This window comes from Orcinus orca, chromosome 1 (assembly GCF_937001465.1).
Source record: "Orcinus orca chromosome 1, mOrcOrc1.1, whole genome shotgun sequence".
Lineage (NCBI taxonomy): Eukaryota > Metazoa > Chordata > Mammalia > Artiodactyla > Delphinidae > Orcinus > Orcinus orca.
In genome coordinates, this window is record NC_064559.1 from 204,276,397 (window position 1) to 204,297,665 (window position 21,269).

Here is a 21,269-nt window from a genome sequence, read left to right on the forward strand (position 1 = left end):
TCCCCCGTGTGCCAGGCCCTGAGCTGGCCCCGCTGTCTGGCCTTCGATTGTCTGCCGTGGGAGTAGGCAGGCCTGCCTCCTTGTGTAACCGTGGACCGGCCCCTTGAGCCCCGTGGTGCCCAGGGATGCGGCAGTCATCTAACTGGACCCAAGTCTGTCCCGAGAAGCTTTAGGCATTCCTTCACCAAGCCCTGCACAAGGCTGGTGGTGATAGGCCCATGGGGCCCGGGCTGGGGGTTGTCAAAGTCAAGGGCTTTGCTTTGTCTTGGGGCTGCCCGGCAGGGTCCTCAGAAGACTCTGGGCCAGGTCCCATCCTGGGGTGGGTGCGGACGTGACCCCAGAGGCAGCTTTGAGGAGCATGACTGGGGTCCGGTTCCCTGGGCGTGCAAGTCAGGGGCCTTGACTCGGCTCAGGTTACAGACCTGGGTTCAGATCCTGCCTGCCCCCCTCGCGAGCCTGCCCTCTGGTAAGTTCCTAGAAGCTTCCCCCAAGTGTTGAGAGGTTGAGAAAGCAGGTGTGGGCGGCTACACAAGGACTCTGTGGGCATGTGACTGTCCCCTCTCCAAGGTGCTGAACCGGCAGGCGCCTCGGTCCTGCTGACTGCGGGGACTGAGGGTCTGGTGGTGGGACAGGAGCCACCACAACAGGATGCAGGCTGGGGGAGGGGGCCTCCAGCCCCCTCCTAACTCGGGGGATTGGCCCCTGCTCCTTGCAAAAGCCGGCATCACCTCCCCTGCCCCACACCTGCCCTCGGCAGGGACGTGGTCAGGGAATGTGTTAACCTGGGAGACTGGGGCTGGCAGGTTGGGGGCCAGCGTGGGTGTGGGAACCCTGGCGGTGGTTCAAGGATACTCCCAACCCCGCTCCTACCCTGGGCACCCACCTTGGAGGCCCCACTCGGCAGGAGCTAAGACTGCAGTCATAATAGGGGTGGGAACAGGGGTCCAGCTGTGCCACCAACTCCTCGAGTGGCCTCAGGCCAGTCACCCACCCCCTCTGGGCTTCCCGTGCTCCACCCTCACGAAGCCCCTGGTCTGTGAGCATGTTTTGGGGTTCATCCCTGGTCAGCAAGTCTGATCCCAAGCTAACCTCCCCATTCCAACCCCCCGGTCTTCCCCCTCCCGCGGAGGCCCGGCGGAGTCAGGACTCGGCTGGGCTGCAAGAAAGTACCAGGCAAGGGAGGACTGGTGATGGCCAGCTATGGAGCGCTGTCCTGTCACCAGCTTGACAAGGAAGGCAGGAAGGAAGATACTGTTAAATCCACACAAGATGAGGTGACATGCCCGAGGCCTTACCAGGCAGCTGGTCTCCCAGGAGCCACTCCGCTCCGTGGGCCTCTGCAGCTCAGCCGGAGCACCCTGGGGCTCCCAGCAGGGGCAGCTGCCTGGACCTCCACTCTCAGTGGCCCTCCTCCCCGTGGCTCATCTTACTGACGAGGCTCCAGGAAGGTCCATCGTGAGGATGACCCAGGGAATGAAGGTGGGCAGGGAAGGGGGGTGGTCCCAGCGCTGGGGGCACTGGACCTGGGTCACACTAACTGTGACTTGAGCTACGCACAACTCCTGACTCGGTCACCCTGTCTGTAAAATGAGAGCAGTGGTCCTCAGCTGTTAACAGGGCTTCATTAAGGAGCACGTGTCACGTCGTTCTCACTGAGCTGGTGGAAATCAGGATTTCTTCTCAGGGCAGAGGAAGAAGAGAGGGCCCAGGTTGCAGAAGTAGCTGCAAGAATGCCTGACCTGGACTAGAAGGTGTCTGCAGTGTCAGTCCCTCCACTTCCCCAACTTTTAGTGGCATCTGCGTGCATGTGCCCACCTGGAAAGGGTGGGCGTTGAGGACTGAACCCCACAGCTGGGTGGATGTGATTTGAACACAGACTGATCCACAGAAGCAGAAGCAAAAGCAGGCGTTTGGTGGGGGTGTGACCTGAGTCCTCCAAAGTTCCAGAAATCTGGAAGAGGGCCGTGAGCAGGCCCAGTCTGTGGCACGGAGAATAAAATCAATCCTATCTAGAGTTCTGAAATTCAGGTATTAAAATCAGCCCTGCCCACAGATGTAGAGAACAAACGTATGTACACCAAGGGGGGAAAGTGGCTGGGAGGGGGGGGATGAGTTGGGAGATTGGGATTGACATATATACACTAATATGTATGAAATGAATAACTAATAAGAACCTGCTGTATAAAAAAATAAAGTTAAAAAAAAAATTAGCCCTGCTTCCCCCCCCGCCCGCCCCCGGTTTAAGGATACAAGTAGTTCCCATGCGGATTGTTAGGAGAGAAAGAGCAGCCCTGCTGTACCTGCTTTTCTCCCTGGAGGCAGCCACGTTTACCTCTTTCAGCTGAGCATTTTGCTCGTGCCTCTAAACAATATGCTTGTATTACTACTTCTCGATTTGTCAGTTTCAGTCATAATTGTTGATTTTCCACTGGGGAACATGAGGATTTAGCTCTTTGCTTCCCTGCCCCACCACACTCTCAAGCATTCAACGATAACCTTGGTTGGCTCCGCAATCAGTGTTTGCACCGTTACAAGTTAGGCAAATGCCGTTCTCAGCTGAGACTCAGAGAAAACGGTAACTTTTTATCTCTGGCACAGCTTGTTTTTCCCGGAGGGTTTTTGCATTCGCTTCATTTTCAATAAATTTATCACTAATTTAGCCCCAAACTTTTACCAAATCGCTAAAGCTCTTAAGACGTTTGGATTCAAAACACTTCCTGAGGTTCTGGTCAATGTGCTAATCAGTTGTTTTTTTTTTTCCTTTTTGTGAGATTCTAAGTATTTTACGTAGCCTCATTATAATTATAATTCATGATTATATTTATTGGAATGTTCAGTAATAAGAAACTAATATACATACCGTGCATTTCTTTATTATGAGTTGTACCATAATGTATATAACACTTTCATTCAGGAAAAATAATTACTGGAAAAAAATTTTTTTGGACGATCTTTGGACTCCACCGGTGTCCTATCATTTTCATCTTCCTGAAGAATCTGTTCCAAGCCTCCTGACTACCCCAAGTGGGATACCCTGTCGGGACTCTTGTCTCTTGGACCCCATATCTTCCTGTTTCTTGGTTTACTCCCTCGTTTTGGTGAAGCATATCCTAGAGGAGCCTTCTGAGAAAGGGGACAAGGGATGAAAGTTTTCAATAACCTGACATGCATGAATCTCTTGTTTCCATCTTCATGCTTAATTGATGGGTACAGAATTTGGTTGAGTATAGAAATATGTTGGAAATTATCTTCCTTCAACGTTTTGAGATTTGCTGTTTTCCAGTGTTATCTATTCCTGTGTTTAAAATTAGCCCAAAATGTAGCAGATTGAAACAATAACAATAAACATGCCTTTTCTGTGGGTCAGGATTTTGGGAGTGACTTAGCTGGTTGGTTCGGTTTAGAGTCATTCATGAAGTTGCAGTAAAGCTGTCGCTAGAGCTGGAGGGTCAGCTTCCAAGATGACTCAGTCACATGACTAGCAGATTATGCTGACAGATGTTAGGAGGCCTCAGTTCCTCCCCATGTGGACCTCTCCACAGGGACACTGAGTGTCCTCACACATGGTGGCTGGCTTCCCCCAGAGCGAGTGATCAGAGAGAGAGCCAGGTGGGTGCTGCGATGTCTTGTATGCCTAGCCACACATTACACACCGTCATTCCAGTCATGCCCTATCCATAAGCCCTACCCAGTGTGGGAGAGGACTACACATGAGGGCGTGAATACCCCAATATGGGACTCACCGGATGCTGGCTTCTAGTTTCCAGTGTTATTTCGATAGCTCCAAAATCATTCTTTTCATGATCCTTTGTAAGTGATCTGCTCTGTTTTCGCTCTCCTCCCCTCTCTCTCTGTCTCTCAAAGTTTGTAGAACATAATTTTTCTCTCTGATGTTTTGCAAATATCAGGTATAAAGTTCTATTTTCATCTGTTGTTCTGGGCACTTGGAGGACATTTTCAATCGGTAAACTCGCCTTCTTTTCAGTTCTGGGAAATTTCCTTGCATTATTTTGTTTACAATTTCCTCTCCTCTGTTTTCTTTGTTGTCTTTTTCTAGAATTCCTGTTATTTAGTCTTTGACATACTGTATAGGACTTTACTGCTTTTTCATTTCTTTTTGACTCTATTTTTCTGGAAGATTTCCTCAATCTTATCTTCCAAACATCTTGTTGAGTTTTTTGTTTCTGCCGTATTTTTATTTCCCCAAGCTGTTTTTTGTTCTCTGAATGCTCTTGTTAAATAGCATACGGTTCTTGCTTCTTGTTCTGGCCTCTCTTTTTGCTTTGAAGATATTAATTATTGCTTCATTTTAGTTTTGGACATTTTCTTCTCACTGCTTCTTACTGTTTTGTTGTTGCTGGGTTGATTTTTTTGGTCTTTCTCCCTCACGTGTGAGGTTTTCCTCAGTAACCCTTGAATGTTCTGCTCACGTGTAAGACTAGGGACTAAAAAGCTAATTGGAAGCTCTGAGCGCGTGACGGGGGCTTGTCAGCTGACTTTCACTGTGGGTGAGGCAGCTGAGCCATTTGCTTGTAGAACCTTAAGTCAGCGTCTTTAGGTCTTTCCTCCTGAACTCGTCAACACTTCCCAGGAAAAAGAGAGAAGCCTGGTGGCTGCCAGGTTCTAGGAGTTGAGTCAGAGGAAGGCTGGTCTGTCTGCTTAGTGCCCCTGTTTTCTGTCTGCCCCTCCCATGCTCAGCTGGGCCTGGGACTCTCCATATACTCCCTCCAAGAATAAGTCTCCACGTTTCTGCTGAGGTCGGGGGATGGGAAATAGGGATTGGCAAGATTCTTACATGCGTCCAGAAGGACCTGGTGCCGCCAATTCCTGATTCCACCGCCAACTTAGAGTTGCTTCCTGGAGAGCTGTTTCCACCTGTCCATCTGTTTCCCCAGCTTCCTAAATGTTGATGCCGCCTCCTCTCCCACATTCCCCATCGTCGTGGGCTCGTGTTTTTAAGACTTTTCTCTTCTCTCTTATCGTAGCGTTTCAGGAGGCAAAGGTAGGTGTGTGTGTGTGCCTCCCCCATCTCCGCCTAGAAGCCGTCGCTGCCGAGGTCATTGTCACAGAGACCCTGGGCGACCTCGGAAGTCACACACGGCGGGGGAACCACAGAGGTTCAGGGTGAGGGACAGAGCCAGGATTTGTCCCCGGAGCTGGCTGTCATCCAGGTTCAGCCCCCTGGCTCCTGGAGCATCCTGTCCTGCCTGCCCGGAAGTCTGGGCAGGCAGGAGTCATGGGGTCTGTTCCCAGAATGCCAGGGGCAGGGCGGCTGGGGGCAGGGCCGGCTGTTGGACAAACAGATCAAAGGTGAGGCGCCCCGGGGCTCCAGACCGGGCGTGGCCGAGTGCACCATGAGGTGGGTGGAAGCCCCCAGGGTCTCCCCAGCGGGGGTGAGGGGTGAGACTGGGCCTCACCGCCCCTCCCCTGCGCTGTCTTCAGGCTGCTGGTCACCCTGGGTCTGCTGTGGGGCTCGGCAGCCACCACGTCCTCGGGCCCGCAGTGGCCCAAGCCCGTGTTCGGGCGCCTGGCATCTCCTGGCTTCCCAGGCACGTATGCCAACAACCACGAGCAGCACTGGGCCCTGACGGCGCCCCCCGGCTACCGCCTGCGCCTCTACTTCACTCACTTCCAGCTGGAGCCCTCCTACCTCTGCGAGTACGACTTCGTCAAGGTGCCGGCAGGGCGGGCTGGGGCACGGGGACCCCCGGGGGCGGGGGCTGGCCTCGGAGCGCGGGCGGGAGGGCCGGCAGGCCCGGGGTCTCGCCTTCCCCCCGTGACCCGCAACCCCACAGCTGAGCGCCGGGACCACGGTGCTGGCCACGCTGTGCGGGTCAGAGAGCACGGACACGGAGCGGGCGCCCGGCAACGCCACCTTCTACTCGCCGGGCTCCAGCCTCGACGTCACCTTCCGCTCCGACTACTCCAACGAGAAGCCGTTCGCGGGCTTCGAGGCCTTCTACTCAGCAGAGGGTGAGCTGAGAGAAGGCCGGTTGGTGCGGGGGGGACTGTCTTGGGCCAGACCAGCCCTCCCTTCCGCCCGCCTCCCTGAGGCTGTACTCCTGCCAGACCAGCAGGAGGGCGTCCCCACCTGGTCTGACATCATCATCGCAGTGCAAATATCAGCAACAGCCAGGACCTCTGCTCTAGGCTGAGCCCCATTCTGTGCCAGGTGCTGAGCCAGGACGTCCTCGCGGGCCCCGTGATGCAAGGACCAAGTGAGCCCGTTCACAGGTGGGACGGGTGCCACTGGCCTGAGCGCGGCGTCTGCCTCTGGGCTTCGAGTCTGGCACTTGCTTTCAGATTCTGGCTCCTGCAGGGACTTGCTGTTGGCCTCGGGCAAGTGGCTCAACCTCTCTGTGCTCATCCTGAGACTGCTGCAAGAATTTGGTGAAACCCATATAGAGGCCCACCCACTGGGTTCCCGTGCTGGTCGCTCCTTTCGCTAGCCTAGTCACCACGAGCAGGACCATTAAACCGTCATTGGTTTAAAAAAGATGGTATTTAGGTCTCCCTCCAAGTGCTGCAGGGAGGTCGCAGTGACCCTGGGCCTCTAGTGCTCAGCTGGGCATGAGACACCTGCAGACAAGAGGAGGCTCCTCTCAGGTCGGGCCATGTTACTGGAGGGGCCCTAAACCCGAGCCTAGGCCTCAGCGATGTCCCATCTCCTTCCCCGCTGACTGCCTGCCGGCCCCTCCCCCAGACATCGACGAGTGCCAGGTGCCCCCAGGAGAGGCCCCCACCTGCGAGCACCACTGCCACAATCACCTGGGTGGCTTCTACTGCTCCTGCCGTATGGGCTATGTTCTCCACAGGAACAAGCACACTTGCTCAGGTGAGCTGCAGCTGGAGGGGGACCCTGTGCCCAGCCCGCCCCCACCCTGCCCCAAGACACAGCTGGCTTCTCAAGGCCATAGCTGCTCTGCCCGGGCGACTGGAGGGCCCACTGGCCTTGGTCCACTAGACACTTCTCCTGGGTGACGGCTCCTTTTCAGATCTTCTGTCCCCTCTCACCATCCATCCATCTACCCATCCATCCATCCACCCACCCATCCATCCATCCATCCATCCATCCACCCACCCACCCATCCACCCACCCATCCCCATCCATCCATCCACCCATCCACCCACCCATCCCCATCCATCCACCCATCCATCCATCCACCCATCCATCCATCCACCCATCCATCCATCCACCCATCCATCCATCCACCCATCCATCCACCCATCCATCCATCCACCCATCCATCCATCCATCCACCCATCCCCCCATCCATCCACCCACCCATCCACCCACCCATCCACCCACCCATCCCCACCCATCCCCCCATCCCCCATCCATCCACCCATCCATCCACCCACCCATCCCCACCCATCCCCCATCCCCCATCCCCCCACCCATCCAGCCATTCACCCATCCATCCACCCACCCATCCATCCACCCATCCATCCACCCACCCATCCATCCACCCACCCATACCCCCATCCACCCACCCACCCATCCCCACCCATCCCCCATCCCCATCCATCCATCCACTCACCCATCCCCATCCATCCACCCACCTACCCATCCACCCACCCATCCCCCCATCCACCCACCCAACCATCCACCCACCCACCCTCCCACCCATCCACCACCCCACCATCCACCCACCCACCCTCCCACCCATCCACCCACCCCACCATCCACCCACCCACCCTCCCGCCCATCCACCCACCCCACCATCCACCCACCCATCCATCCACCCACCCATCCCCCCACTCATCCCCCCACCCATCCATCCACCCATCCCCCCACCTAAGCACTCATCCATCCACGTTCTCCAGCTCCTCACCTGCCTCCACCCTGTCCTTGGCTCACTCTCACTCCTCCTCAGCTCATTCACTTGGTGACCATGTGGTCGGCCCTCACTGTGTACCTGGCCAATCAGGACTCATCCTCCTTGGGGGGCTTCAGGATGAAGGAGTGGGGGCCCTAGGCCTGCCTCACACAAGCTTCCCTCCATGAAACTTCAGCTCAAAGCTGCCGGTTCAGCCCCCAGCAGGCCAACCCCTTTGGCCTCCACGGGCCCGGACTCCCCTCTGCGCCCCTGCCAGGGGCCTGGACAGAAAACCAGCTGGCGCTCTGGGAGTGAGCAGCCCCCACCCTTGGTGCTGAGCCCGCTCCCCTGCTCAGTGCCCTCCCCCGTGTCTCTCCCCGTCTCTGTTCTCTCTTCCAGAGCAGAGCCTCTAGCCTGCCCTCCGGCTCCGGCTCCGGTCTGGCTCGGGCAAGACCGCTGCAGCCTGCAGCCCCCATTGACCCCGCCCACGGACCTAACAATAAACTCGGCTCCACCTCCACCTGCTGCGTGTCTCTGGGGGGAAGGGTGAGGGAAGGGCAGCAGTGTGCACTCTGGACCCCCTTCCTTCCCACCCTCACCTCAGCCCGACGGGCCCTAGTTGGTGGGAGCCGCCTCTATGGGGCCACATGCTCCTTTGCCAGAGGGGCTTGCTCTGTCCTCACCCTCATTTTGATGATGGGTCACCAAGGCCCAGAGAGGGGCAGGGGGCTCACACAGGGGAACCGAGCTCTCGCTACTCCCCCACCAGGAATCCAAGGACTGAGCTCAAAGCATCCTGGGGCCCACCTCCTGTTCAGAGGATACCTCAGGTCCTGGGTGTGCTGGGCTGGGGGAGTCTGACCCCGAGCAGAGAGGCCCAAGGAGGTATCGATTCACTGATGGGCAGTCTGGTTGGTCCCCCACATCCGGGGGTGACTCCCTCTGTCCCATGGGGAGCAGCCACGTGGAAGAAGAAAGGCAGTGCTGGGACTCCTCACTTCCTGGAATGCCTGTGTCCCCACCTCTGCCACCTGGGGGATGGGGGGGTAGAACCCTCCTACGAGTGATGCCAACAGACATTCTCTTTGCAAAGGCAGAATCAGCTGTTTCATTGGGGAAAGTGGGTACCAGACTCACTTATGATCAGTGTGGACTTGAACTGCCCTCAATTGCCCCCCAAGGCAGAGCCTAGACCCAGGGAAGGTGGGCAAGGGGAGGCCTTCCTGAGTGTTCCTGGAGGGGGCCCAGGGGAGACTCCTCTCCTGCCACCTCCCCACACCAAATTCCTGGGAACAGGAAAGTCCCCTTCACTTCTGGTGCCCCTTTCCCCCAGGCAGACCCTGACATGGCTCACTCCCCGCACCCCTGGAACTGTGACTCTGGCCCAGGGTTCCCCACACCAGGAGCCTCAGCTTAGGGCCTCCATCCTCCCTGGGGTTGTGAGTGGGGCCCCTGGAGAATGTACCTCCAATGGTCACTTGTTTCAGCTAAATCCTGGAAGCCAGAGAGACCCCTCCCTAAATTGTCCCTTCAGCCACTGGGTGGGGTGTTCAGTCTCAGGAGATGCCTCTGGGGCTGGCATGTGACAGTGGACAGGTGGCCTGAGCCACGCCGCCTGCGCCTGGCTCACCCCGCCTGTCCTCTCCCCTCTCCCCAGCCCTGTGCTCAGGCCAGGTCTTCACCGCCCGGTCTGGGGTGTTCAGCAGCCCTGGATACCCTCAGCCGTACCCCAAACTCTCCAGCTGCACCTACAGCATCCGCCTGGAGGAGGGGTTCCGTGTCACCCTGGACTTCGTGGAGTCCTTTGACGTGGAGATGCACCCTGAGACCCAGTGCCCCTACGACTCCCTGAAGGTCTGGTTCCCCTGGCCGCTGCCTCCCCCTGGCCCGGCAGGTCCTGAGGTGACAGGGGCCTCTCCACTTTCAGATTCAAACAGACAAGGAGGAATATGGCCCATTTTGTGGGAAGACGTTGCCCCGCAGGATTGAAACCAAGAGCAACACTGTGACCATCACCTTTGCCACCGATGAGTCGGGGGACCACACAGTCTGGAAGATCCACTACAACAGCACAGGTGAGGGCAGGTGGGGCTCCGATTCGGCAGGGAGCTCTTCCGGAAGCATCAAGGAGCCACACAGGATGGAACGCTTCCTGGCCGGGCCTGGGAAGTTAAGGGAGGGAAAAGTTTTCCTTAACCCTCTTAGTGTCCCTGGCTGGGTCTGAAAAGCAACCTGACGGGTTAACAGGAAAAAAAAAGCATACATGTTTATGTCATGTAAATTTTATTTCCTTTGTAAGGAAATAAAGACTCAGAGAGACAGCTGGACCTGTGCACTTTTGGGCTAGGTTTGCTGAGGAGTATGATAGGCTGAGGAATATGAAGTAAGGGTGGAAAACGGGGTGGGGGAACTTAGCCAGGCCTGTTAGGATTGTTCTTGGCATCCTTTTGTCTTTGGTGATAAGGCTTCCCTCTGGGTGTAGGGCAGACACCTCTCACGTGAGGGTCTTATGACCTGCTTCAGGGAAGAAGGGCGAAGGGTGGGGAATCAGAGTGACCTTCCTGCTTCTGCCGTTTTCTCAAACTCCCAGCTTAAAATCGTCAACATGCCAAGGTGCCGTATTTTGAGGTAGTGCGTCCTGAACTCCATCAGAAGACAGGCCAGGTTTGAGTGGGGTCGTCTGCGAGGCAGGGGTCCCCTATGGGAAGTGTCGCCCCCCCATTCATCCACCCACCCACCCACCCCTCCATCCAACCATCCCTCCTTCTACCCATCTACCCATCCAAACAGCCATCCTCCTCTCCTGCCCTACCTCTCACCCTCCCCTCTTCCATTCACCCCTCCATCCAACCATCCCTCCTTCTACCCATCTACCCATCCAAACAGCCATCCTCCTCTCCTGCCCTACCTCTCACCCTCCCCTCTTCCATTCACCCCTCCATCCAACCATCCTTCCTTCCATCTGTAGGGGAGGCAATAATAATTTTCCCTCTGCCCTTCCAAATTCTTGGCTGGGAACAAGAGACATTAACGAGAGAAAAAGAAACAAGTTTATGAACATGTAGATCTCGTGCATACGTGGGAGATAACCCAGGGGAAAATGAGTCTCAGAGGTGGCTTAGAATTCAGGCTTAAACATCTTCAGCTGAAGACAAAAGAGAGAAAGGGTACAGGGGAGTCCAGTTATGAGGAGGTGACCAGGAAAAGCATGGTAAGCAAGAGTAAGATTCGTTATGCAGATTAAAGACTGTCTTCTTTTTATTGCTTTTGAAATTTAATTTTAGTAAAAAAAATTTTCTGTCTTTTCCTTTAAGAGTTTCTAGTGATTTAGTCATCCTACTCCTGGTACAGAGTTCGAGACACTCTTACAAATGGAGATTTCCTCTGTAAACATAAATTTCCCTTAGAAAAGGGTACTTTCTACTCTGTTTTCAGAGTCTTTCCTGTGTCTGCTGTTTCATAAGATAATCAGCTCAAAATACAGTTGGCTTCCCACACCCGTGGATGTAGAGCCCGTGGATACAGATGGCTGACACTCTGCCTTTTTTTTTTTTCTTTTGGCCGAGAAGCTTGTGGGATGGTGTTAGTTTTCCGACCAGGGATTGAACCCATGCCCTCAGCAGTGAAAGCGCTGAGTCCTAACCACTGGACCGCCAGGGCGTTCCCTCTGCCATTTTGTACAAGGGCCTTGAGCAACCGCAGATTTTGGTATCCACGGGGCTCCTGGAACCAATGCCCCGCAGACATCGCGGGACAGCTATAATCCTTATGCCAAGTCATGTTCATGCCACCCCTCACACACATCCATCTGTCCATCCTTCCCTCCTTCCATCCATCCATCTATCCATCCATCTTATGGATGTGCACTGGGCCCTGTGTGGGGGATACGTAATACCTCTGCTGTCAGTCCAGTCTAGTCACAGCACCATGACCACAGCCCTGTGACAAGCACAGCTGAGCACCAGACACAGTGAGAGTCCAGAGGAGGGACCTGGCCCAGGCAGGGGCCGGGTGCTAACAAAAGGGGCCTGGGACACGAAACATACGAGATTGGATTGAAAGGACAAGTAGGTATTGGAGGAAGGTGGAAGGGTGTTCCAAGTGCAAGGGAAGTGCATGTGCAGAAGCCCAGAGGCTCCGGCTGTCTTGGTGTGAGCTGTCAGAGGGTGTGATGGGGTAGGCAGAGATGGGGACTCCCGCCTGACGTGGAGGGTTTGGACAGGGAGTCTGTACTCTGCCTCTCAGACCCTCCTCCACCACCTCTTCCTCGTGACAGACCCTCAAACGTAGACGGTAGTTCGTGGTGCCACCTCCTGAGACACGAGTCCAAGCCCCCCACCTTCGGGCACTGACCTCTGGACGTGTGTGTCCCTCTCACCACTCTCAGCCAACAGGTCTTTCAGGATGTTTTTGGAAAGACAGAGTAACTGAGCTGGAGAAGCGCCAAAGCAAAACACCCAAGGCCCCAAGCCGTGCTCAGAGCGCAGGCTGGGTGTCAGACTGCCCGGGTTGGCGGCCCGGCTGTAACGCATCCTGTTTCCTGGCCATGTGACATTGAACCTCTTAACATAACTTTTCTGAGACTTAATGTCCCAATTATCCAATGAAGGACAAAGCTCCTTGGAAAGGTGGGGATTAGTGGGCTAACGCAGAAGACACCGAGTGAGCATGGAGGAGGTGTTGAGTAATTTTAAAAATGAGATTGAATTAGGAAAGATTAACCTTTGGGCCAGCTCTGTGGGAAAGGGTGGGAGACGGGTCAGTAGGGGAGAGACCAGCACTTTGGGAACATTTCATTTGCCTCTTCATATTTAAAAAGCCTTTTGTTTTCCTGTGGGTCGAAGTAATAAAACTTCTAAAACTGAAGCACTGGTTTCAGAGTGAGTCAGAGGGAAGAGTCAGGTTTGCCAGGCTGGTGGGTGAGAAGGGGCCAGGACAGAGCCTGGAGGTGTGTGTGAAGGGAAATGCCAGCAGGGCCCTGGCCTGGGTATGAGGTGGCCTCGGGAAGCCCTGGCCCCGACAGGGCCACCTGGAACATCCCTGGAGATTGGTTCCAAGAGGGGAGACTCTGGGGCCTGCCTGGGACTGAGAGTCGCTGCAGGACACAGGGGTCAGCTGCTGGAGGAAGCAGGGGACTGGGCAAACGACCTGCATGGGCTGAGGGGTGGCCTTGGGTGATGGGCAGCCATGGGGCACTGGCTGAAGGCTTGGGGTGACAACAGGCCAGGGTTTGGGGGCCAAAGTGGAAGCCAGCCGTGAGCCCTGTGGGCACGTGCTCACGAGGGACGTATGAGGCTTCCTGAGTGCCAGTCTGGCCCTGAGCCCCGGTGCCTCTCTGAGCCACAGGGGCTGCTGTGAGGGTTCGCTGGCTGCAACCCCCTGTTGCCCAGCACTTATTAGCAAAGCGATTTCCTCTGTGCTTCACATTTGGTCCTCGCAACAGCCTTAGAAGCTGAGCAAACGTTCTTATCACTCTCAGCTTACAGATGAGGAAACTGAGGATTTCCTGTGATTTTAACCCATGCTGTCCAGCTCTTTCCCCCCCAAGTTACACTCCCCCGGTTTTCAGCAGTGTGTGTGAGGCCCCTGGCGTGGAGCAGATGCTCCCTTTGCCGTGACCATGCTCCCTTACCACGTTCCCGGCTTTCTTTTCATCACTTTGGCTGAAGCCCAGGCCAGGAGACAAATCCTAATTTGTACGATAAGCAGCCGAGTTTAATCTTGCCTTTGGTTTTAAATCTTAAGAACTCTACCCCACTGTGGCACGCCCTCTTTACACGTTGTTTCATTTATAAACCAAGAACTTCTAATTGCTAAATTCAGACTTGCTGCTATAGAGCCAGCTAAACCCCCGACATCTGGTTTCCTTGAGCAGCTCAGCCCTGCCCTGACCCGACGGCACCACCTAACGGCCACATCTCCCCTGTGCAGGCCACATACATCATGAAAGACCGCTTCTTTGTCTTCTGCGAGTCGGGCTACGAACTTCTGCAAGTAAGTTAATACAAAGCTGTTTAAGTGCACCACAATCATGATGGTTTTTGAATGAATACATATTTATATCAGCAAATATGTGAAAGGAAAATGGGGAAACAGCTGTTGTCAGCATGGTGGTTTACTTTGCCTATGATTAAACAATAAAATTCAAAGAAATGATACATTTGCTAAGAGAAACGGCTACAGAGAATTTTCTATTCTTAGGAACTCCACTTTTTAAAATTTTTTAAAAATTTATTATTTTTGGCTGCGTTGGGTCTTCGTTGCTGTGCATGGGTTTTCTCTAGTTGCGGCGAGGGGGGCGCTACTCTTTGTTGTTTCGGTGGCTTCTCTTGTTGTACAGCACGGGCACCAGGTGTGCGGGATCCAGTAGTTGTGGCATGCAGGCTCAGTAGTTATGGCTCGTGGGCCCTGGAGCACAGGCTCAGTAGCTGTGGCCCACGGGCCGAGTTGCTCCGCGGCATGTGGGATCTTCCCGGACCAGGGCTCGAACCCGTGTCCCCTGCACTGGCAGGCGGATTCTCAACCACTGCGCCACCAGGGAAACCCATAGCTCCGCTTTTTAAAAAAAACTTTTTCTTTTTTTTTTGAAAGCTGGCGATTAAAATGAACCCCTTTTCTCTGTTCACACACATTACAGCAGCTCTTGGTAAAGCAGCTGAAATGTTGGTCATGTGCTCTGTGTTATCACCTTGCATTAAATCAAGCTCCTCCTGGTCAAATGACCTTTACATGAAACAACTCCTGGGCCCACAGAAAAATCTAATGGCCCGTGGAAACAGTATATTCTGCAAAGTTATAAACAGTGACCACTGTTAAGGGAGAAGGAGGATAATTTCAAAAAATGCTTAGTGTGTTTCTTTAGGGGCACAGGTTAGAGATTCACATGCCCTCTTTATGTTCTTCAAAATGTCACTGAATCCCAGTGGTAAAAAGCAATAACACTGAAAAGATAGCTGGTTATGCAACCAGTCCTGTGGAGGGACAACCGCCCCCGACCCTCAAAAAAGTGAGGCACTTTGCTCAGCTTGTAAACTTCTCGGCGGGCTCTTTCCACAGCAACTTGGACCCAAGCCTGTTCAGTTTCTGAGGAAAAAAGAAGTCATCCTGCTCTCCTTCGAAGCATAAAGCTTCAGTCAAAGCCACCTTCTTTCATTTTAAAGTCTGATTTTAGAAAAATATTTAAATAAGTCAAAAATGTCCCGCTAAATATTAGCAATGAAAAGTGATTGAGGACACACATGGGAAGCTTCTGGAAATACTGATATTTTAAATAACTTTCCTCCAGTTAATAGCCGCAGGCTAGAAAAATCCAGACACATCCACGTCTGATCAGGCTGATCTTCCCCAAACTTTTGACTGTCACCCTTTGGCACTTTACATAAAGAAATGGTGGAACACCAGCAGGAACTTGTGAGAAATCTGACGTATTCTTGGATTAAGTGGAAAGCAGAAAATATAAACTGCTGCAGAGGTCAACATCTTTAAAACTGATACACACACATAGGTGACATCACCAACAAGTACACACATGTATCAAGGCAGTTGGGCTGCGTGTCCAGTCATGTGGGTGCATCACCCCCTGGGGAGCATGTCTTGAAACACTCGAAGAAGAACTATCGTGGGAGCAGAGCTTTGGAGAGTGGTTTCATGATATAAACAAGGAAATTAATATTTTCTCAATTCCTCTTTAGGGTTATTGGCCCCTGAAATCATTTGTTGCAGTCTGTCAGACAGATGGATCTTGGGACCAACCGATGCCCGAGTGCAGCAGTACGTATGTGTGACCACAACGCCTGTAGCTGCTTCTGCTACTACTGCTGCTTCTGGTATTTTTAAAGAATGATTTATCAGGGCTTGAATTCCAAATTTGCTTCTCATCCTCAGTCTCTCAGAGCACTTTTAAGAGGTTAAAACAAGACCAAGCTACTAGAAAAAGTATTTGCTTCAGAAAAGTATGGTATTTAAAAATATTTTTCTAAGTATAAAATACTCATAAAAGATGGGAAATAGAGAAAATTACAAACATTATAATACTCATAATCCCGCCGTATCAGAGTATAGTCACTCTCATTATTTTGGTGCATAGCCCTCCAGTTACATATATCACACATGTAAACACGTATAGGCTACTGTTTGTAGGGGCATATACGCATCAAACTGGGATAATGGTGTTCACTACCATTTTGTGAACTAAGAATCACGTACCTTATTTTTAATATTTTTAAAATTATGATACGTGTTAAATGGAAAAACCATATAAATTCACAAAAATATACAGTGAAAGCCTCTCTTGCCCAAATCCTCAAACTACCTGTAAGACACTGGGTCCATTCCTTCATACTCTTTATTTCCTATACTATTTATACTAACGTATCTCACTTACTTTTGAACTAAATCTGACTGCAATGTACTCTTCCCCCCAACAGTGTTGGGTTATCTTTCCACAACAATCCAAGCACTCACAGAGCTGCTCCTTCTTTTTAATGACTGCATAGTATTCCATCAGAGGACCTATGCTTTTTGTTTCATGGGATTTCTATTGTTTCCAGTTTACTATTACATACGCTGCCATAGTTAACACCTCTGTACATATACTTCCACATATTTTTTAAAAATAAATTTATTTAGTTTTTGGCTGCATTGGGTCTTCGTTGTTGTGCGCAGGCTTCCTCTAGTTGCACTGAGCGGGGGCTACTCTCCGCCACGGCACGCTGTCCCCTCACTGCAGTGGCCTCTCCCGTTGCAAAGCACAGGCTCCAGGCGTGTAGGCCTCAGTAGTTGTGGCTCACGTTCTCCAGAGCGCAGGCCCAGTAGTTGTGGCACACGGGCCTACTTGCTCCGTGGCATGTGGGATCCCCCCGGACCAGGGCTCGAACCCGCGTACCCTGCATTGGCAGGTGGACTCCTAACCACTGCGCCAGCAGGGAAGTCCCTACTTTCACATATTTTTTTGCAAGGGTTTCTACGAAATTCCTAGGGGAATATTTTTATTTCAAAATTTATCTTCCCGTGAGACTACCAATTCTTTACTACCAATTCTTTTAGTTTAAAAGCCAGTAAACAGCTGGCACCGAAGGACTGTTGGACTAAGGTATGGGTTAGAGCCCTGATTCTGCCACTTTTCACTGGGTAGTTACGGGCATCTCATCTGTGGAGAATTAAGGCAACAAAGACAACGCACTTGACACAAAGCCAGACACACTGCTATTAAGTTGCTAAAAACGATTTATCTTTTAAAATCCACAGAAATACATCAACAATTTTTAGATGTCTGTGTACAAAACTATGACTTTTAGACTGGTATCACTTTGTCTCACAAATTGGTTATGTCACATTAGTAATGTCCTAACAGTTGTGAATTCTAACCCAAACTCAAGGTATTATGACTTCCAGGTCTTCTAAAAAGGTCAACCTAGGAAAAGGATCATAAGAACAAGTTCTTCGGTCTTCTTTGTATTGTTCTATTTTTAAGGCTAACCAAATTGTACCATTTAACATCAAACCAGACTGTATAGGCATATGCACCCTGTGCTGTTTTCTTTCGTGAGTGCTAAGAAGTCCAAGTAGTTTCAAATTCCCTTCCTTTAGGGAAGGCATCATACAACTCCCTGCCTAGGGCCTTCACTTCAACCTAGCCATTTAGTTAGGAACAGAGATGAGAGTGATGCTTTCAAATCACACTAAGGTGATTCTCCCCATTTTCAGAGATGAAATGATGTCCATCTTGAATATGACTTCAAGTTATAACACACAGCACAACCACCTATCAGTCTGCACATCGTTTTAATGTTAGGATTCAAAGTACAAACTGACTTTCCCTCTCCCGTGTTTATTAGTTGTTGACTGTGGCCCTCCTGATGACCTACCCAGTGGCCAAGTGGACTATATAACAGGTGCCGAGGTGACCATATACAAAGCTGTGGTTAAATATCGCTGTAATGAGTTCTATACAATGAGAACAGATGATGGTAAGCAAATTGTTCAAAGTTGGGGGTGGGTGATATTTGGAACCTAAGCCCTCATGATCTGAGAATAGACTTAGCCAACATTTCTGGCTAAGGCTAGACAAAAGATTAAAAGGCACTTCTTCCACCTGCGAAGTGAAATATTATAGCGGAAGTGACTTTAATGTCAATTTGCAAGAATCTGAAAACAGATCTTATCTAGTAAATGACTACTACAAACACACAATATATTCCAAATGGTTTAATTTAACAAGTCAAAACCTTATCATTAAGCACTTAAGATCTTGATACATATTCAAGTTACACATCTAAAAGGTTTCCACTTTGCAAGCATACACGGTAATGCAGAGACCTCCTATTTATGAAATCATGTAAAATGGTTATTCAGGCACCTCTGTTTCCCACTGATGCTCAAGTATCTACATTTTTCAAGGGGGGTATTCAAGCAAATGACAACCACCTTTGCACATGCAGTTAAACATTTTTGCTCTTTCAATGATTTGCAGGTAAATATGTGTGTGAGGCTGATGGATTCTGGACGAGCTCCAAAGGAGAAAAATCACCCCCCGTCTGTGAGCCTGGTAATGGATACATTTATACACGAGATTCATAACTGATGGAAAGTAGAACTGGGTAGCAGACAGTAAGTAGTGCTTCAGCTGTGTAGGCAGAAATGTAACTTCAGCACTTGGCTCTTAGACCAACTTATTATTTCCAAATAGTATGTTCTCATTACCCCTTCCATATGGAGAGGTTGTTGGTGCTGACTGTATCAGTCATTTGATTATTTTTGACCTTACAACTAGGCAAGCATAAAAAATTAAATGATTTTTAAAATTATCTTGAACCATTTATACATTTATAAACATGATTTCTTCTCTTTAAAAATGCTATTAAAACCCAAAGCTAATAACCTCATTATTTCCCTAAGCAATTGTTTTCAATGACATCTAGTTTTTAAACATTAATGCAATTTGCCTTTTAACAGTACTTAAAAAAAAGTTTTGCCAGAATCTGCTCTGAAGATATAGTTGAGTGCTTAAAAAAAAAAAATCAGAAAGGTAATATACTCATCACCCCTGTGCTATTTGGCTTAAATCAGTCTTTTTTAAAAACCTGCATCTTAGCTGACAATGTTTGTAAGCTTTAATAAGAGTATTCTGCCACAACAGGAAACATATTTGCTACATTTATGAGCATATTTAGTTAGCAATACATAATAAAGTTTAGTGTTTGGAAGAAACAACCAGACCCAAAATAATTTCTGAACCTGAAGGTTCCTGGCTACAACTGCAACATTCTAATTTTTTAAAAACATTTTAATGTACAAAGGTGAAAGTAATTCTGCAAATCCTATGATAGTGACCTTAGCTTCTGCTTTCCCAGAACTACATGGTAAATACCCCATTTTACAAGTAGGAAGACAGAAGCAATGAAAAGGTTATTTTTCACTTCCTATGCACATCAGCTCAGACAATTCCTGTTTGCCCTATTAAATATTTTCCCAATTGCGAGACCAAATTATTTTACCAAAACAAATCAGTTTCTAAAAGTTAATTTTCACTCACCTCATTTTCTGCAGAGCTAAAAAATACCAAATGGTTTTATCAGGTCTTTGAACAGTGTTTTAAGCAGTCTCACTTGCCTGTATAGGTGGACACCCACCAAATTATGTGATGCAATTCTTGGTTGACATTACCTATACACAACTCCAAAGTGGTAATAATTGGAGAAAAAACACCATCGGGTTTCTATAAAGGCTCTATACATCTTTTTTCCCCCAGTTTGTGGAATATCCACCCGTACCACAGAAGGTCGTATATATGGAGGACAAAATGCAAAGCTTGGTGATTTTCCTTGGCAAGCCCTGTTATTAGGTAAAACTATAGCAGCAGGTGCACTTCTATATGACAACTGGATCCTAACAGCTGCTCATGCTGTATATGAGCAAAGAGAAGACGCCTCCTCCCTAGACATTAGAATGGGTGCCCTGAAGAGACTGTCACCTCATTATACACAAGCCTGGGCCGAGGCCATTTTTATACATGAACGTTACACTCATAATGCTGGTTACGATAATGACATAGCATTGATTAAATTGAAGAACAAAGTTGTATTAAATAGAAACATCATGCCTATTTGTTTGCCAAGAAAAGAAGCTGAATGCTTCATGAGAACCAATGATATTGGAACTGCATCTGGATGGGGATTAACCCAAAGGGGTTTTCTTGCCAGAAATCTAATGTTTGTTGACATACCAGTTGTTGACCATCAAAACTGTACTGCGGCATATGCAAAGAAGTCCTATCCGGGGGGAAGGGTAACTGACAACATGCTTTGTGCTGGTTTAGAAAGTGGGGGCAAGGACAGCTGTAAAGGCGACAGTGGGGGGGCATTAGTGTTTCTACATAATGAGACACAGAAATGGTTTGTGGGAGGAATAGTGTCCTGGGGTTCCATCAATTGTGGGGAAGCAGATCAGTATGGGGTCTACACAAAAGTCATTAACTATATTCCCTGGATCAAGAACATAATTAATAGTTTTTAACTTGTGTGTCTCCAGTGAGTACATGATTCTTTGTTCTAAAAAATACCTGTAAAAGACCTCAGCAGCAAACTGACCTGAGAAACATTAACACGACAGTTGCTGTTCCACCTCAAAACCAAACCAAACTACAGGTGAGCTGTGCCTTTCAGGCACTTCTCCACTTGCCACTTTTCCACCACTTACTCTCTGATTGAAGGGGACATAAACCATTGTAGTGATATTCACCGTTGCCAATCCAACAGAAACTCACTGGTTAAATTTGGACTCACTTACAAAAGTCCAGTGTCTTTTTGCACTGGCCATTTGCATTTCTGGAAATTGCCTGTTCCTGTTCTTTAACTGTTTTTCTCCAGTTTTTGTACTTGTTCTTATTGTTCTCTGAGAGCGTTACATATTATAGCAGTATTGGTTCAGGAATTACTTTGAATCATGTTTTTCTTGGGTAGATAAATTGGAAATATCAATACTTTGGCCTAGGTATAGACTGATTTCCATGTTAAAAGCGATGCTATAATTTTTCACTTCTCAAACTGGCAGAAAAGAAGAGCATGGAACAGCACCAGTTCACACTGTTGAAGGCGATGAATTTTCTGAAGGACAATTTGGCAAATCTATTCCACAAGTCTTAAAAGCATGCATAGTCTTTGACCTGGTAATTCCAATGCTAAGATTTTAATTTAGCTGTGAGGATGTTCCTAGCACTTGGAAATAACCTAAATATTTTATTTTCAAATTCAGAAGACAGTTGAATCAAATGTGGCATTTCCATAAGATGAAATACAACATTAAAAATAAGTGGCGGTATTATTGATAAATCAATCTGTAGTGTTTTTTTCCTTTACCACGAATGTGGAATACTTGGGCACATTTAAAAATAGATTACAGATCGTACAACAGCTAAGTACAGAACTTAAATACACAGTTAAGTTTCTCTCC

The 21,269-nt window shown here is 49.8% G+C and overlaps 1 protein-coding gene across 7 annotated transcripts; it reads left to right on the forward strand.

The window, feature by feature from the left end:
- Positions 1-86: 86 nt before the first annotated feature.
- MASP2 (MBL associated serine protease 2) lies at positions 87-21,259 on the forward strand. 7 transcript variants are annotated; one of them, XM_004272383.3, is made up of 11 exons: positions 87-5,359; positions 5,443-5,674; positions 5,796-5,973; positions 6,704-6,835; positions 9,478-9,674; positions 9,748-9,895; positions 13,696-13,814; positions 15,512-15,590; positions 17,657-17,788; positions 18,292-18,366; positions 19,570-21,259. In XM_004272383.3, exons 1-11 carry the CDS (start codon positions 5,355-5,357, stop codon positions 20,331-20,333), a joined length of 2,061 nt encoding a protein of 686 aa, XP_004272431.2. In that variant the 5' UTR covers positions 87-5,354; the 3' UTR covers positions 20,334-21,259. The 7 variants fall into 7 exon arrangements, with proteins under 7 accessions (XP_004272431.2, XP_033288812.2, XP_033288816.2 ...); XM_033432921.2 differs by having other exon boundaries at positions 87-5,310; XM_033432925.2 differs by having other exon boundaries at positions 87-5,310; positions 20,871-21,259.
- Positions 21,260-21,269: the final 10 nt, after the last annotated feature.

Excerpts from the sequence above, each read along its gene's own strand:
- MASP2 (XM_033432921.2), top strand. The coding sequence starts at position 5,237 with ATGGGGTCTGTTCCCAGAATGCCAGGGGCAGGGCGGCTGGGGGCAGGG. Across the intron at positions 5,675-5,795 it reads GCGAGTACGACTTCGTCAAG|CTGAGCGCCGGGACCACGGT; the intron begins GTGCCGGCAGGG and ends GCAACCCCACAG. Across the intron at positions 6,836-9,477 it reads GAACAAGCACACTTGCTCAG|CCCTGTGCTCAGGCCAGGTC; the intron begins GTGAGCTGCAGC and ends CCCTCTCCCCAG.